Source organism: Protomyctophum bolini, assembly GCF_963924005.1.
Source record: "Protomyctophum bolini genome assembly, chromosome: 3".
Taxonomy (NCBI): domain Eukaryota; kingdom Metazoa; phylum Chordata; class Actinopteri; order Myctophiformes; family Myctophidae; genus Protomyctophum; species Protomyctophum bolini.
The window spans coordinates 1,810,454-1,828,482 of NC_137864.1; the positions used below are offsets into that span (position 1 = coordinate 1,810,454).

An 18,029-nucleotide genomic window follows, 5' to 3' on the forward strand; every position below is an offset into this window, starting at 1 on the left:
ATATATTGGCCCTCGCCCCGTCGTCAAAGTTGCACCACCCTCTGGTCTATACCCAAGGGGCCTAGTGGTAAGAGGAAGGACTGCAGGCGGACGGACCCGTGGATTCATGACGAGGAAACCCCGTGCAGCTGGGCGTTAACATTGAGCGCTCGGTTGCACTTCCGCATTTGGACCACCCAAATGCTGAATCGGCGAAAAAAGGCGGAAATAGACGGTCCTTCGGGCTGCTTCAAAACGCCACTGAGCTACTTCCACTGACATGAATAGCGCGCGGGTGGGGGGGGGGGGGGGGGGGAGCTTCGAGCCAGATCAGTCTCTATCCTTTTAATACTGTCAATACTGTTAATACTAATGTCTGAATACCTTGTCCATGGAGGAGTGCAGGTGCAGGGGCAGGCGCAGGGCAGTGCCCACGCTGGTGTCCAGTCGGAGGGTGGACAGCAGGCTGACGGGCAGCGTCTTGTTGAGGACGCGCAGGGACAGCACCCTCCAGCAGCCGTGAGGCACCGTGACCGCGCCGCTGAAGTTCACCACCTGAAAGACATCAACAGTGATTACACCTTTTTTTTTTGTCGTCGTCGTCTACTGCTCTACGTAATGATTTCCGAGTGCCGAGGACAAGACACTCTCAAAATGGCCTGACGTCGAAATTACAAAAAAAAAAAGTCTTCTGAAAGAATTTATATTCAAAAATTTGTTGCCGCATTTTCACGATTTTTCAAAAATAGCAGACCTACAAGCTCGTAGATCTGCATTTTTTTCAATAGCTAAAGTATAACAAAATGCTTAGTTAAAACACCAAAAGGGGTTCCTGCCCAGAATGGGTTTATATGCGTTTAGAGAATTTGTCAAAAGAAAAGTTAAGTTTTGTAAAGTCATGCCCTACTTGGTCATAAAAAGCAATGCACCAAAGTAGCGGAAATATCCAATCTACAAGCTCCTAACGTGGGCACAACGCGTCACATTGCAAAGCTTGTAGATCTGGCTATTTCCGTTATGTGTTACAAACATTTCGAAAGTGAAAGCGAAAATGGACACAGTGAAATGAATTGAGCTTGTGACTAAATAACCACATTGAATCTATCGGGGGTTCCGCTTTCCATTTCCTGAAAAACAACAGTAACCCCATTTTGGGCTGGAACCCCTTTTGGTATTAGCATCATGTAATGCTTTAGCTATTGAAAAATAGCAGATCTACAAGCTCGTAGCGCGCCACTCGAGCTTATAGGTCTGCTATTTTTTTGAAAAGTCGAAAGAACGACTGACATAGAAACGTAGCTTTTTCAGAAAACTGTCATTAGTTCAAGTTCAAGTTGGCGACGGTCGGTTGGTCACCTTGAGCAGCCCCCGGGCCCCGTGCGAGAGGCTGGCGCCGGTGAGCGTGAGGGGCACGGGGAGAGGGTTGCTCACCCACAGGTCCACCTCGTCCGACCCCTTCCGTCTCACCCGCAGGACGCCGGACACGTCCCACCCCAACGCCCTGACAAAGGGGGAGGACAATTCAAAACGCACATTATTATCATCGTCACTGGACTGTACTGTCCAGTACTGTACTGTACCCATTCCCTGTAACGCAGGGGGTTTTCAACTGATTTTGACCCAGCTGGGACCACCGCCGTCCTGACTTAACCCATTCTGACCGGGAACCCCTTTTGGTGTTAGCATCATGTTATGCTTTAGCTATTGAAAAATAGCAGATCTACAAGCTCGTAGCGCGCCACTCGGTGGCGCGCTATGAGCTTGTAGATCTGCTATTTTTGAAAAATCGAAGAGCGACTGACATTTTTAGAATCTGATCTCAGGTCAGAAGTGGGTTAATCAGACCAGTGTCTGTCCAGTGGAAACCTCGTATGAATCTGATCTCAGGTCAGAATTGGTTAAGAGGAACCTGAGGACCACCACTATTGTCCATCATAGACCCACCCCACACAATAGTGGTGTGGTGGGGGGGGGGCGGGGGGGGGTTCATTCATGCACCACAGGGAGCTGGAGAAAATAGCTATAATAACATCAATAATAATATCTAATAAAATACAGTGGTTTTGTTTGAATGTGATGGAATATATGATTAAGGATTACTGTGATTATGGTAAGCTCACATTTCATATCACACGCACACACACACACACACACACACACACACACACACACACACACACACACCATACAGTAAGAACTCCTGTAAGTTATTAAAACATTTTTTTCTTTTTTATATATATATATATATATATATATATTATTTTTTTATGCATGGCCAGGGACCACCTGCAATACCTCCGCGGACCACCAGCGGTCGCCTTTGCCAAACACTGGCTCGGGGGTCCCATTTGTGGGCCGCGGACACATTGTTATGGGGTCCCCCTTATAGTTAGACCCATTAGTTTCCTGACATTTTCAAAAATCTAAGAAATCTATCTATCTATGAACCCAGTCTCTGTCTGTGTGTGTCTGTGTGCAATCCACGTAACTTGAGAAACCGTTCGCCCCACCCACTTCAAATTCCACACACAACGCTCCACGTCGCCACGCGGTGGTGCAGTGGCCGGGGTGTCGAGTCCGTCGGACCCACGGTTCTCCAGAACCGCCCCCAAAAAAGGCCTCCGGACATGGCCTATAATAGGGTCCATATATGGAGCTGGCCTGTTCCGGCATCATTCTGACGTCTGCATATAGACTCCACTATATTTTAGGCATGCCTGACAAAGACCCCCACTATATAAAAAGGGACATAGACATGATATCTGGGTCGGGGAGGGGGGGGGGGGGGATTCATTTCCAACTTTGCATCGTTCCAAGTAGGCCAGTCAGTGCCCACCGCTGTAGAGGCTCTGCATATGGACTCCATATTTGGGCATTGCCTGGCAAAGAACTCCATATATATATTGGGCCCCGTATAGTTTGGGTCTGGGGCCCAATATCTGACCCATTTTGAGTCGGGAACCCCTTTTTGGTGGTTACATACATTATTATGTTATAATTTAGCTATTGAAAGAAGTGTGGGAACCACTGCCAAATGCTCTACCACAGAGGCGTGGGAACAAAAAGCGAAGTAAAATCTCACGACTGATAGCATTTTGTATACGGCAAAGTTATAATGTGCGATTTTGTGAAACGACGTGAAAAGGAGCTGCCGATTCCTACAACAATTAACACAATAATGTCAAATGTGTAATATTGGGTGAATAAGTCACAGATTGAAGCCAGCATGACCTTTTGCTTTTATGAAATATCCAAGACCATTAAGGGTTTCATGGAATATGCTTCTAAACACATTACCAGTTTCACCACTCCAAATGCTCTACAATGTCTCATCTTTAAAAACAAATAACCACGAGCTCTCAATAGGGCATTCACGTCTAGTCATTTTTTACTAGCGTTGTATCATTTCTTCCAGGGGTCCGTGGATCGTTACCTTATTTTCCTAATGTAGCAAGAAATGAGCTGCGATTCCCAGGCAAAGTCCCTCTTTTATTCAAACAAGACATCTCCCATATAGTTACATCAGGTTACAACGAGCATAGCAAAGTCATCTTTCCATCGTATAGCACATTCAGGCCAGGTCAAGACCTGTCATGGTCTCCGCCGCTCTCTCACTTCCCCACCAATTCTCCCAAAACATCTCTTTATACATCTATAATAACATGCAGTGGGGTGTCACTGTCACCTTTGTCCCTGTGTGTGTGTGTGTGTGTGTGTGTGTGTGTGTGTGTCATAAAATGCAAAGAGACAAACTGTAGCCTCCCACCCTAAATAATGGCTCTGTCACAGCATTTCTGTAGACTTAGATAGCATTTGATACAGACTTAAAGCATGTTATGTAGACAGCACTATAATTGCATTGTATGTAGTCATAGCACGTCATCATAGTACATATGTATAGCATAGTAGTATATATGTATAGTTTATATGTATAGTTTCATTATATAGATATTCCACTGTTACTTTCTTAGCTTAGCTTTTGTTTCATGATAAATGCTTTGTATGTGATGTATTCCCATGCTTTTTTGTTCTTGCTTAATGTAAATCGCTCTGGATTAAAGGGACACTTCACCCTTTTTGCAAAAAAATATATGTTAATGACGTTTAGAAGCTTTAGAACACTTTCCTGGGGGTCTTTATGTGTGTAATATGTGGTTTTAGATATTTTAGATTGTAGCAGTGAGCCTGTTGTCTCTGATGTCATGGACACTGGGCTCACTTCCTTCCTGGACTACATGTTGTCTCAGTAAGACAGCTCTCCCCTATCCACAAGGAGGAGCAGTGCACCAAAGAATTATGGGAATTGTAGTCCAGGAAGGTAGTGAGACCAGTGTCCATGACATCAGAGACAACAGGCTCACTGCTACAATCTAAAATATCTAAACCCACATATTACACACATAAATACCCCCAGGAAAGTTATCTAAAGCTTCTAAACGTCATTAACATATATTTTTTTGCAAAAAGGGTGAAGTGTCCCTTTAAGAGCGTCTGCTAAATGCCTAAATTGTAAATTGTACAATCAAACAGGAAGGCCCAAAGCCCCAGGTGGTCTATTTTGAAAGCATCTTTGCACAGTAATTACAATAGCCTGGGTATTTTATCAGCCGCTGTAAGCCAAGCCAAGACCCTACTCTACTGTACCTACAGATACAGTAGGACCTTCAGTTCTATAGTCGGTCACTTTGGTGAGACAAATGGCCTGCAGAAGTTAAAGTTATACAATTACAATTATGACTAACCAAGTAGTTATGAATATGCTATATGATTCATAGTACACCACGCTAGTTGACTAGTTGCCTAGTTTACTAGTCGACTTGTTGTTCAACTACCCATTATGAAAAAAGAAAAAAAAAAGCGTTTGTTTTGTTTTTTTGGAAATAGATATTTGTACATTTAAAAAACGGTGCACATTGGTTACTATAACTACAATCTACCTGATCTTGAGGCCTACAAAAAATAAATAAAAAATAAACTTTTTTTTCTTTTCTTATCAACTAGTCAACTCGTACCAACAAGGTCGACTAGTGGATTAGTAAACTAGTCGACTAGTTGCTTAATGCCCTAGCTCTCAACGCATCGCAGATCGCATTGAGGCTATTTCCGCTGTGCAAACATGGCCGTCTAGATGACATAGATGACATGCTTGGCTTCGATGGAATCTAAATGACTTAAAATTAGTTGTGGCGACTTAGAACTTTAATCCACGAGGAGGAGAAAACAAAACGCACATTAATTAGTCTCTTATCCATTCCCAAAATGAATACAATATCAACTCCGATCCAATTTCAAGAGTCAAGCTCGGTTGACATAATTTAAGAGCAGACTTAAAACACACCTATTCGCGTCATCATCATCATCATCATTACATTACAGCTAGGGCTGTGAATATTTTGGTGTCCCACAATTCGATTCGATTCCGATTCTTGGGGTCACGATTCGATTCAACTCGATTCTCAATCCAAAAACGAAAATAAATTAATTCAAAAGCATTTTCTTTCCATATTCAAAACGATGAAAATGATTCTCAATTCAATACAGCCAACTGAAGTGACTACAGTAGCCTCGGAAACCCAGACGTTTTTATTTCCAGGGAGGAAAAAAAAGTCTGGGTCTGAGTCCACTTCAATTCGGCATAGAGTAGCGCAAACATCGTCACTCTCTACTGATTTCTGATCGTCTGCACCTTTGTAAAATTGACATACACACGCACACATGTACACACACACGCTCCGCTCTCTCTCTGTCGCTCTAAGTAATTAGTCTCATGTCGCGCAGCTGCGCATAGTTTCTCCCGGCGGGTCCTGCCGGGAGCTGCCTATGCCATAGAAAGCATACGTGAGTTCCAGGCTAGTACTACAGTAACTTGACAATGACTCAGGGTAAGCTTACATTTCATATCACAAACACCACCATGTAGTGAAAACTCCTGTAACTGTAACCATGAATCGATTTTGAATCGTTCATAGCGGGAATCGCGATTCTAATTCAAATTAGGGTTTGACACCCCTAATTACAGCTATCCAGTGTGTCACTTTAATCTTGTTTACACTGTTGTATGTGAGTGTACAGTATGTACAACATAATGGTAGCCTATGTATGTACAGTACATTGCACTCATGTTTACTTACTGTTACTTATTACGTGCAGTTGTATGTATTTGTATGTGCAGCCCTGCGTGTGTGCGTGCGTGTGTTACCTGTGTGTAAATGTATTGGCGGTGTGGTTGCCCAGGATCTGTAGGCTGATATGGGCGGAGCATCTTCTGCTGTTGCCAGGCAACGCTCCTGCAGATGACAGTGATTGGCTGTTATTCCTAGAAACGGTTAATTGTTGTACAGTACCTTCGTATAATGTCGTCGCTGAACTATCCCTTTAACTACGGTATCCCTTTAAAGGGCCACTTCACCCCTTTTGCAACCAGATCTTATTTTAACCCATTCACCCGCCCACAACGAGACAAGAAACACTTTCCCGGGGGTTTTTATGTGGGCAATATGTGTTTTTAGATATTTTAGTATTTCAAAGTGTCCTTCTTCAACTACAATTCCCATAATGCTTTGGTCCACTGCTCCTCCTATAGTGGATAGGTGGAGACAACATGTAGTCCAGGAAGTAAGTGAGCCCCAGTGTCCATGACATCATGGAGCCCATGGACACTTTGAAATACTGAAATATCTAAAAGAAAACACATATTACCCACAGGAAAGTATTTATTGTCTCCCAAACATCATTAAAATAAGATCTGGTTGCAAATCTGGGTGAAGTGACCCTTTAAGTGTGTCTGTGGGTTTTTTTTTTTTATAAATATTGAGCCAATGAGAAGTATTAACATCGGATCCATTGGAACACATTGGAACAGTCGTGGTCATACGAGGTTTGGACGATTTTTTGGCATTTTAGAAGACGCTCTTAATAATCCAGAAGAACATAAAATAGCCATCAAGAATCACAAGGAAGCTAAGATGCTAACCTAGCATCTGTCTAACAGTAGAAAAAACTGTACAGTAAAGCTACCAGTAAGACACGCAAACGCGGGAAGCGAACGCAGCTGAGACCCTGCAGATCATGTCTGTCTGTCTGTCTGTCTGTCTGTGTGTCTGTCCCGCTGTTACTGTATAATATACAGTAACAGCGGGCCAGGTCCACATAATGCCCCTTTTGTGCCCATATATGGAGCTGAGTGGACCTGGCCCCTTTTGTGCCCATATATGGAGCTGAGTGATTGCTGATGCAACACACTCCATATTTGGATAGCGGGACAGACACACACACAGACAGACAGACACACACACACACACACAGACAGACATGATCTGCTAGGTCTCTTAGTAAGTGCTCACTGCGTTCGCAGTGAGTATACAGTGTAGAGTGCTATGTTTTACTGCTCTCTAAATCACACTTAAGTTAAGCCTTTGCATAAGGTCGTCGAGGCTAGGGCAAGTGCTACGGCATGTGCTACAGGCTAAGCATAGACTGTAAAATAAAGAATATGGACAAAGCGTTCTCCGGGTCTGATATGGACGTAAGATGAAGCCCGTCAGTCCTTGAATTGTAAATCGCCATCTTTCTAGATCCGTTTGGGCCCAGCTGGCTCATTGGCCACGAGGCGGGACTTCCCCCCTTCTTCTTCGTTGGTTTTTATTTTGACTCGAGCGGGTGGGTGATCCCGTTCATAGACTGTAACGGTAGCCAAGCCCCTCAGAACATACGCGACTTTATGGTCATTTTATTTAAATAAACGGGACCATAATTTTCCAAAAAGTGTATTACGACATGAGAAATGAGACTTTGAACTAGTGACTGGAAGCAGAAAGTATTCATGGCCATGTTTATTTAAGGTAATACAGTCCAGGTGAAGTTGGGCCCAAATACATGGACCTCTATGGAGCTCTATGGGGGTTTTTGGGGCCCAATGACAGCAGCGCCACAACAGGCCATTATATGGACTTTCAGGAAGTCAAGATTTCCTACTGGCTTCAGACACTATTGGCTTCACTGCCCCCCCCCCCCCCCCCCCCCCCCCCCCCATCGTTTGTGGTGAATCAGGAGTTAGTCGTGTCCAGTGGTGTAAATAACTAAGTAACACAATTTCGGAATGTTTTTTACTTCACTGGAGCACTTGTATACTTTCTACATTACTTTCATATTACTTTTGATACTTCTTCCACCACTGTCCATGAGTCACATTGAGTCAGTAACGTTTGTAATGATTTGGTGAACCCAGGAGTTGGTCGTGTCTGTGTCCGTGTCCTGTGTGTACCTGCGCAGGACAGCGAGGCCACCTGTGTGAAGTTCCTGGCCTCGGGTCTCAGGAGAACCTGTTTGAAGTCCAGGCTGGCGTCCACCTTGGAAAGCACCGACATGTCCTGAACACAAACAAAACTAGAAATTAAACCTAGACTCTGTGTAGCGGTGGCGGTGGCGGCGGTGGTGGTGGTGGTGGGTGGGAGCGGACCAAGTTACAGAGGCTGCTCAGGTCAGTTTAAATGCAGAGGGTTTGTTACTGTAGGTGAATAAATGTACTGATGCAGACAGAGTATAGGCATGTATAACGATATCCCGACGATATGAATCGATTCATTGAAAAAAAACTTTTTTGGTTGGCTAGTGTGTGATGATGTGAAATGTCAGCTTCAGTCATATTCCATCATATTCAAGTGCTTTTGGAGAGAAATGACTACTTTCAGTAGTAGAGCACTGTAGAGGGGAGCTGTGTGTGTGTGTGTGTGTGTGTGTGTGTGTGTGTGTGTGTGTGTGACTTTAGAGGAAGGCAATTATGTTTCTGCACTGTTACTCTGCTACTTCTTTTGCAATGTAGTTAAATAAAAAGATCTCAGGGGGGAAGATACATTATATAACATTTTAAAAAAGGTGATTTTTCTTTAAAATATATTATATTTATTTTAATATCGTGAAAAATCGTATCGTGAACCTCATATCGTGATACGAATGGTACCGTGAGTTGAGTGAATCGTTACATGCCTAAGACAGAGTGCAGGATCCCGGTGAAAAACACTGTCTCACCTTTACATAGAGCTTCTTCCCTCCAGAGTTCAACATGTGAACTCCTATCTTCAGCTCTCCTGTGTGGACAACAACAAACAAACTGATGAAGAGAGAAAAAAAAGCCCTTTAAAGAACCCCCTTTTGGTGTTTTAAGCATCACGTTATACTTTAGCTATTGAAAAATAGCAGATCTACTACGCGCTACGAGCTTGTAGGTCTGCTATTTTTGAAAAATCGTGAAAATGTGCCTCGAATCTTTGAATATATATTATTACAGTAGTGAACATTTTAACTCAAATCTTTGCTTCTGGTGAGGTCCCTGGAACAACATATTTTCAGATGGAGGGGCTTTAAGAAGAATGGGATTTAGAAGACTTCTTTACTCGTACACTCTTTGGAGGTCTGGTCTCACGTAACCAGACGATGGGAGATCTCTGCCTAACGATAGGCCCGGCCCATGCCATGTTTGGGGTCCAATGCCATAGCCTGGCATGGCCAGATTACCAATCCATTGCAAATCCAATCACAGCTGACAAAATATGCAAAGGGTTTTTCTGTTTGTTTGTTGCGATGGTAGATTTGTCTGGTTTCCAGTCTCACCTAGAGCACCGATTACTGGTGTTTTGACCCAGAAAGCTTGGCATGTCTTTTTGAACATTTCTAGTTCATTTGAAATATTTAGCCTGTAATGAGTTGACATGCCCCGAAATTGGGACCACCAGGCTCAAAGTGGTTATAATTTGCCGATAGCTGTCATACGATAATATAATATATTGGGCCAAACTGATATATGGATGTATCTAGTCTGGTGACATCTAAATGAAAGCCACCCAGGTCGGCTAACAAACCTACTCCCACTGCTTTTTTCAAAAATAGCAGACCTACAAGCTCGTAGCGCGCCCCCTCGGTGGTGCCATGAGCTTGTAGATCTGCTATTTTTCCAATAGCTAAAGTATAACATAATGCTTATAGTTAAAATGATTGATGATTTTTTTTTCAGTCAGTTCACGAAGAAATGAAAAAAACCCAAAAATAAATGTTTCAAGAAGTAGAGAAAATAGCCGATCTGCAAGCTCACACAACACGGCGCAAAGCAATATTGTGGGCTTGAAGATCTGTTCATTTGTTTTTGTTTTGAGCTAAATAAATAAAAAGGTGTGGGAACCACTGCATTAGAAGACTCCTATGGAATCCCAAAATGAGTAAAATCAGAGAACTTTAATCCGTGCGTATCAGTGAGTGTTAGGCAGAGATCTATGGTCGCCTGTCGAGACTATAACGGTACAAAACTATACTTTAACAACCCCATCATCATCGTCGTCGAGGCACGAGAGCGTTGTTTATCAAAAGATCAAAGTAAACATCAGTCGCGATTAAGAGCCAAGCCACAGGAAACGAGGAGAAGCTCGTTAAGGGCCAGTGCTTTGCGTCACAGTGTAAACAGTGGTGTTAATGTGTCTGAGTGATGGCTGCTGGTGATACTGCCGCTCACATCGTACCGGACACTACTGGACACAAGGGTACATTATGTTATGCACTGGGAGTGGAACAGGGGATGAACTTGGGAATTATTTCACTCACCTTTGCTTTGAATTGTTTTTGTGAAAAAAAATCTGTACATTTCATATAGTATTATAGTATAGTATAGTAATTCAAGGAGTCGATTGTTGGAAACGTTTAGGATCTCGGACGGACGGACGGACGGACGGACAGACAGACAGACAGACAGACAGACAGACAGACAGACAGACAGACAGACAGACAGACAGACAGACAGACAGACAGACAGACAGACAGACAGACATAATTGCGATTATCACAGTTTTGTGATAATCGCAATTATGTTGACATTATCATAATCGTTTTCACGTTGAAAAATGTATTTTCAAACATTTTCAAAAATAGTGCTGCGTCGCAATGCTTATAAGTTATGAACCATGCCAGTCCATTTCTTTGTATATATTTAGTTATTTGACACGTCTGCCCTGTGCAACTTCAAAGCCCATGAAAGCCAAACAGAAACATTTCTGTTCATATAATGTTCCTGTGCTCGACAAAAACGACAAAAACACAAAAAACATGAAACCGGAATTATCTGCATGACGATGATGAATCGTCATGTCAAATTAAGACCCCCCCCATTCGGCTCATCAAACCATCGGATCCTGAAGTCGATCGGTCGGAAATGCAGGGGACAGACAGTGCAGTGTACAGTACAGTGTACAGACAGTACAGCAAAGACATGCATTTATCGACAATCAGGAACCCAGCAGCTGATCTGCAGTCAGCGCTGAGGGTTAAAAGGTTCATAGCCGATAGGACTATTAGCCCATTTTCTGCATGGGAACGCCCTTTTGGTGTTTTTAAGCATTATGCTATGCTTTAGCTATTGAAAAAATAGATCTATACAAGCTCATATCTACGAGCTTGTAGATCTGCCATTTTTGAAAAATGGTGGTGCAAATCTTTCAATGTATATTCTTTCACGGCGAATGTTTTTAACTCAAACCTTTGCTTCTGGGGGAGGTCCCTGAACTACATATTTTCAGATGGGGGCGTGTCCACGGCCAATTACCGATAATTCTGGGTGGTCCTTGACGTGACAAAAGGTTGAGCACCACTGACATTTTGTAGAGTCAGGTCTAAAAATGGGGTTAGATCAGGGGTGGGCAACTTTGACGATTTCCATACTCACTCACACATTGCATGCGTGTTCGTAGGAAAAATAGCCGATCTACAAGTTCAAAACGTGTCGCGATGCGACGCAAATTTTTATTGAGATCCTGAAGAGTCATTTTAACTAATATTGGACATTAAAAAAGACAATGACATTAATTGTAATACTACTCAGCAAGCTACTAATTTAAAGCGTAATTAAAGTAACCCATTCTGACCTGAGATCAGATTCTAGAAATGTCTTCTACATCCTGACAGTTTTCCATTCTGACCTGAGATCAGATTCTAGAAATGTCTTCTACGTCAGTCGCTCTTCGGTTTTTCAAAAATAGCAGACCTACAAGCAGACCTACGAGCTTGTAGATCTGCTATTTTTCAATAGCTAAAGCATAACGTAATGCTAACACCAAAAATGGGTTCCCGCCCAGAATGGGTTTTAAAGAGGGTCATGTTTGGAATTAACCTGACGCTGCCAGATCCAAGAAGCTTGCTACACAAGTTTGTTTCACAGCTTATTGGGATCTGGGATCTCGGGAGGCAATTCGATGACGGGGCTGTTCATTTTTTTCAAGATACTTGGTAGATGATTGGATGGGACCGTCTGTCTATCACCGTGTGGGCGTGCAAACACAACCAATCATATTGACGTGTCTATATAGCTTCACATCCGGTTTCGCACATGTCCCGCCCTTAGCTCACGCTGATTGGTTCGGTACAGGAGCTGTTCGGTGTTAGCTCAACTCCCTGAGAGATCCCAGATGGTTGCTGTGCTGGGGAACATGGTTACGCAATACCACCCCCAGCTGGCAAAGTCAGGTTAGTTTGGAATTGCAAACAGCTTGAAATCAATAACATATCAGTATTCCAAAATTAAACTGAGGGCCACGTTAAAGGAGAATTCCATACTAAAAGGCTTTCTTACCTTTCTTTGTAGTCGTTACGTCCCCATCAAAGAGGTCCAGTTGTTATTTTGTGCAAAAGCTCCTTATTGGCTATTTCCCCTACCCTAAGCCCTAAAGGAATTGCATTGAATTGAATGGGATGTATGGGGTGTTGTGCTAATTCGCTTATTTCCATCTAAATAAGTAGTAAAGTGTGCCGCTTGGGTTATTATTTACATTATGAAGACAGGATATATACAAAAAATATATAATTTTGAGCGATGGAAATAAGCGAATTAGCACAACACCCCATACATCCCATTCAATTCAATGCAATTCATTTAGGGCTTATGGTAGGGGAAATAGCCAATGAGGAGCTTTTGCACAAAATAACACCTGGACCTCTTTGATGGGGACGTAACAACTACAAAGAAAGGTAAGAAAGCCTTTTAGTATGGAATTCTCCTTTAAGTGAAGGTGGGGGCTATAGCCCGCATGTGGCCCGCGCGGGCCGCCAGTTGCCCGCGTATGGGTTGGATTTATAGGAAACCCACCGGTGGCTGACGTGGGGCCAGCAGCGGCGGAGCCGGGCACGGCACAGCCAGCAGCTGATCTTCAGTCAGTGCTGAGGGTTATATAAGGTATGGGACTATTAGGTTAAAAGGAAACCCACCGGCTGACTTGGGGCCAGCGGCGGCGGCGGCGGCGGCGGCGGCGGCGGAGCCGGGCACGGCCAGCAGCAGCAGGATGTGCTCGGTGACGTAGGGTTTGAGCTTGTCCAGGTGCGCTGGGTGACCGCCTCGCTCCGACAGGCTGACTTGGAGGCGGAGCTTCTCCTCCTCCTCCTCCTCGTCCTCCTCGGTCTGCAGACATGAACCCTGAGAGACGGAAACAATTAACGACGACGACGTCGATTAGGCGTAGTAGCGATTCACTCAACTCACCGGTGTTGTTCTCGTCGACTAAAACTAAGACGGAAGATGTTCGTCGACTACCTTTTTCCACCGACGAAAACTAAATGGAGACTAAAATGAAAACTAGTATGGTCACTAAAACTGAGACTAAATATGCTGACAATTTCGTCAACAAATAAAAACTAGACTAAAATGTTAGGAAGGGACTAGTGCAAGAGATCCAGTGCAAGTCATTTTACACTTGGTTGCAAGTGTAAAATCAGTCATTACGACGGCATCAAGGCCTGCCAAAATACATTTTAGTCGACTAAATCTCAACTGTAGATTTAGTCGACTAAAGTCTTATGATATTTAGTCGACTAAAACTAGACTTAACACTAAAACATTCCATATGACTAAAATGTGACTGAAACTTAATGAAAACTATTGAAGAGACTATGACTAAAATGAAAATCTGCTGCCAAAAAAAACACTGCAACTCACGATATGATTCGTAAAATTACCGTTTTTATTTTATTTTATATAATGTATCTTCCCCCCTGAGATTTTTTTAATTCAACTACATTGCAAAAGAAGTAGTATTACTTTTGACAGTGCAGAAACATAATTGCCTTCCTTGATGAGCATCAACGACCATCACCTGGGCACAGTCACAGACACACACAGCTCCCCTCTACAGTCACAGACACACACAGCTCCCCTCTACAGTCACAGACACACACAGCTCCCCTCTACAGTGCTCTACTACTGAAAGTAGTCATTTCTCTCCAAAAGCACTTGAATATGATGGGATATGACTAAAGCTCACATTTCACATCACACTAGCCCCCATTTTTTTTATTTTTTTTTATTTATTTCAATGAATCGATTCATATCGTCGAGATTAATATCGATATATATCGATATACGATATATCGTTACATGCCTAACGTTGATTAATCACGTGATTCAATACTTTAGTCAGAAAAGTGTAAACAGCATGTGGGACAGTATAAAAGCTGAAACAAATTGTTTCCTATGTACCTAACCCTGATAAAAAATAACCCAGCTACTTTTCAATAGCTAAAGTATAACATGCTTAAAACACCAAAAGGGGTTCACGCCAAAAATGGGATAAATAACACAATGTTACATTGATTTTATTTGTTTCATTATTATTATTTAGTTGTTGTTTATTTGTTTGTTTGTTTGTTTTTTGCTACTAAACTACTAAACATATACAGAGTAGCCAAATATTTTCCAGAACCCCTTTTCTCCCCCAATTTAGTCGTTATGCCAATTGATTCCAGCCCCACACATGGTCTCCTTGTATGGGGTTCGGTCTCCTGATTGGATGAAATTATCCTAAACCCGACGTATGTGTTACATCAAGTTACATCATGTGTCGTGTTTCTGAACAAACACTCAGACACAGCAATGATTACTATGGGAATATGGGGTGCATACTGCATACTTAATGTAGTTTAGACTAGTCATTGGTTAGACATGGGTTAAGGTTATAGGTTTACGTGTGCTGCCCCGTGGGAGGTTAGGCTTAGGGTGAGGGTTTGGGGTGCATACTTAGTTTAGACTAGTCATTGGTTAGACATGGGTTAAGGTTATAGGTTTAGGTGTGCTGCCCCCGTGGGAGGTTAGGTTTAGGGTGAGGGTTTGGGGTGCATACTTAGTTTAGACTAGTCATTGGTTAGACATGGGTTAAGGTTATAGGTTTAGGTGTGCTGCCCCCGTGGGAGGTTATAGGTTTAGGGTGAGGGTTTGGGGTGCATACTTAGTTTAGACTAGTCATTGGTTAGACATGGGTTAAGGTTGGTTTAGGTGTGCTGCCCCGTGGGAGGTTATAGGTTTAGGGTGAGGGTTTGAGATAGGTTGTATAGTTAGTATATATAGGACTAATGACTGGTCTAACCAATGACTATAGTCTAAACCAAAAAACTAAGTACTGCACCGTGGGAATATAGAGCTTGTGTAGATTTTGCAGACCGAATACTTCTACAATCATTACCGATAAGAAAGATTCTGAAATACCTCTATGAAATAAGAGGGTGGAATAAAAGCACATAAATGTATTCAAGAAATTGAAATGGCGGTAAACAATATCTTGATTTTGAAATATTGATAGCGCTTAGAATGTGTTAAAACAGAAGTAAGGGGAGCAGGTGTTCCTCCCAGACAGACAGACATGTGGCGGTGTCCGACCACTGACACAACAGAAGGATGACTTGACTTCACATCACCCGCCAGGCTTTTAGAATTGCCGCTCTCTGTGGACTTCATAATGAACCCAGCGTGACGCAACGCAATACAAGCCCACAGCTGCTTGTTCCCCTGCCATAGTGTCATGTTTGCACAGACGCAAACCATCTAATTGCTTTAACCACCAGAACCCCAGCCAGCATCCCTATTCTGGGGGGGGGGGGGGGGGGACTCAGGTCTCTTAATGAGACACCATTTTGGTGTTAGCATCATGTCGTGCTTTAGCTATTGAAAAATAGCAGATCTACAAGCTCATAGCGCGCCACCGAGTGGCGCGCTACGAGCTTGTAGGTCTGCTATTTTTGAAAAATCGAAGAACGACTGACGTAGTAGAAGACATTTTTAGAATATGATCTCAGGTCAGAATGGAAAACTGTCAGGATGTAGAAGACATTTTTAGAATCTGATCTCAGGTCAGAATGGGTTAATTTGGTTTAACCAATCCTCTGAGGGGTGTACAGGAAGCAGAGAGACACCATACAGACGCTGTGGCGTCTCCCAGGCAGCAGGGGGCAGGCTAGGTGTGACTCCCATGTGTACCGGAGGACAGGTAATGTCTATATACATCCTTCTGTGGTTCCCAAACCCTGGGGTCCCCAAATGATTTAGAAAATAAGGAGGTCCCCAAATGTGTTTAATCCGCCGTATTGTTGTAATAATTAAAAAGAAACTCCGTCTTTGCCGTGTGGAGCTGGAGACGAGACCTTCACGTTATGACGACGAAACCGGAAATCAACACTGCTGCTAGGGCTTCTGGGAAATTGAGGCCAATGCAAATGAACGGGGGTACAACGCCTCGTGGAGGAGGGTCTTGTGATTTTCACGGATCAAAAGCCCAAATAATTCAGCGTATGCTCTAATAAGGTAATAAAACAATCTCGGCAGCGTAGAATGTTTGATTAGAATGCGGGTTACGCGTTTTATGGAGTCAAACTGTTCAGCATTATGTTGTGCTTTAGCTGTTGAAAAATAGCAGATCTACAGATATGAACTTGTAGGTCTGCTATTTTTGAAAAAAATCATGAAAATGTGTCTGAAATTCTTTCAGAGCGAACGTTTTTTTTTAACTCAAATCTTTGCTTCTGAGGAGGTCCCTGGAACAACATATGTTCAGATGGGAGTCGGTGGCCAATTACATATCATTGTTGGGGTCCTTGACTCAAATATGATATCAAATCATTGAGCACCACTGATACAGAAACATGAGGTATTTCAGAAAACTGGCCTAAATGGGTTAATGTGCAACATTGATTTCTCACTATTATATGACTATTGTTATATAAGGCAGACCCCTGACCAGTAGTGGGTGGTAAGATTGGAACTGGGCACCTTTTGGGGGGGCCCCTGGCGTGGCTCTTTTCATTGGAGGACCCCTGAAGAGTGTTTGGTGGGGATGAGTGATATTATGTATACAGTTATCGTTGAGAGGAACACAGTAACCGTACCTGAGGTCTGCTAAATAAAGCCTTGGGTAAGCTGCACTCCAGGACCAGACCCAGGATGGTGATGTTAGACGCATCTTCCTGTCAACACATCAGACACCAGAATTAGACGGTTCAATAAACAGCGACTGTGTGCACAGTGTAGACCAGGGTTCCCCAATTCATTTTCCCCAGGGGCCATATTTTGTCTTAGGGTATCAGACTGTGGGCCCGGGGGCCGCCCACGGCAACCTAAATGGGGCCTTTAATTTTATTTTTGTATTAATTAAATAATAATTTTATAATCACTATATTATTGGGTGTGATACTAATAACGTGGCCCTGGGAGTCATAAATCATGTGTTGAGGGTCACACAAAGAAAGAATGCACTCTGGAAACAAAATAAGTTGAGAACCAACCGTTTACTTAAAGGTATTGTAGACAAGTTTCCAGTGTTTGTACACAGAATTGATCGAGTGTTTCCAAACAAATTAAAATCTAGCTCCACCCCCCTCCCCCCGTCATTCTATTGGCTGAGCCAGGTCACTTCATGGCTATGGGGTTGTTGTTGCTGCTGGGAGGGACGCTATGGATATTGCGCTCGTATGGCTAAATATGACATTAAAAAATTATGAATTTCTATCGATATCATAGTTACAACAATGACATTGAGTTGACATGTTTTTTTAAGGGTAACTGTAGCGTAATCACAATATCACAAGACTGACACGACGAGTCCCGAAATGAGGAAGTAGGAAGTAGTGGAGGAGACTCACTGGCTCTCAATTCAATTATCTTTCATTTGTAATCGTGCATATAAAACATATTGCCCCTCAAGGTTGTTTTTTTTGGGAGGGGGATTAAAAAAAAAACGTACCAAATGGAAAATAAAGAG

At 42.9% G+C, this 18,029-nt stretch overlaps 1 protein-coding gene across 1 annotated transcript in view; it reads right to left on the minus strand.

Moving 5' to 3' along the window:
• The window catches only part of tmem131l (transmembrane 131 like), a 101,009-nt gene that overhangs the window by 32,820 nt on the left and 50,160 nt on the right, over positions 1-18,029 (minus strand). The window contains 7 exon segments of the mRNA XM_080759711.1: positions 364-534; positions 1,336-1,480; positions 6,179-6,266; positions 8,243-8,348; positions 9,007-9,065; positions 13,219-13,423; positions 17,158-17,235. Of these exon segments, the coding sequence (XP_080615837.1) occupies positions 364-534; positions 1,336-1,480; positions 6,179-6,266; positions 8,243-8,348; positions 9,007-9,065; positions 13,219-13,423; positions 17,158-17,235 (852 nt within the window).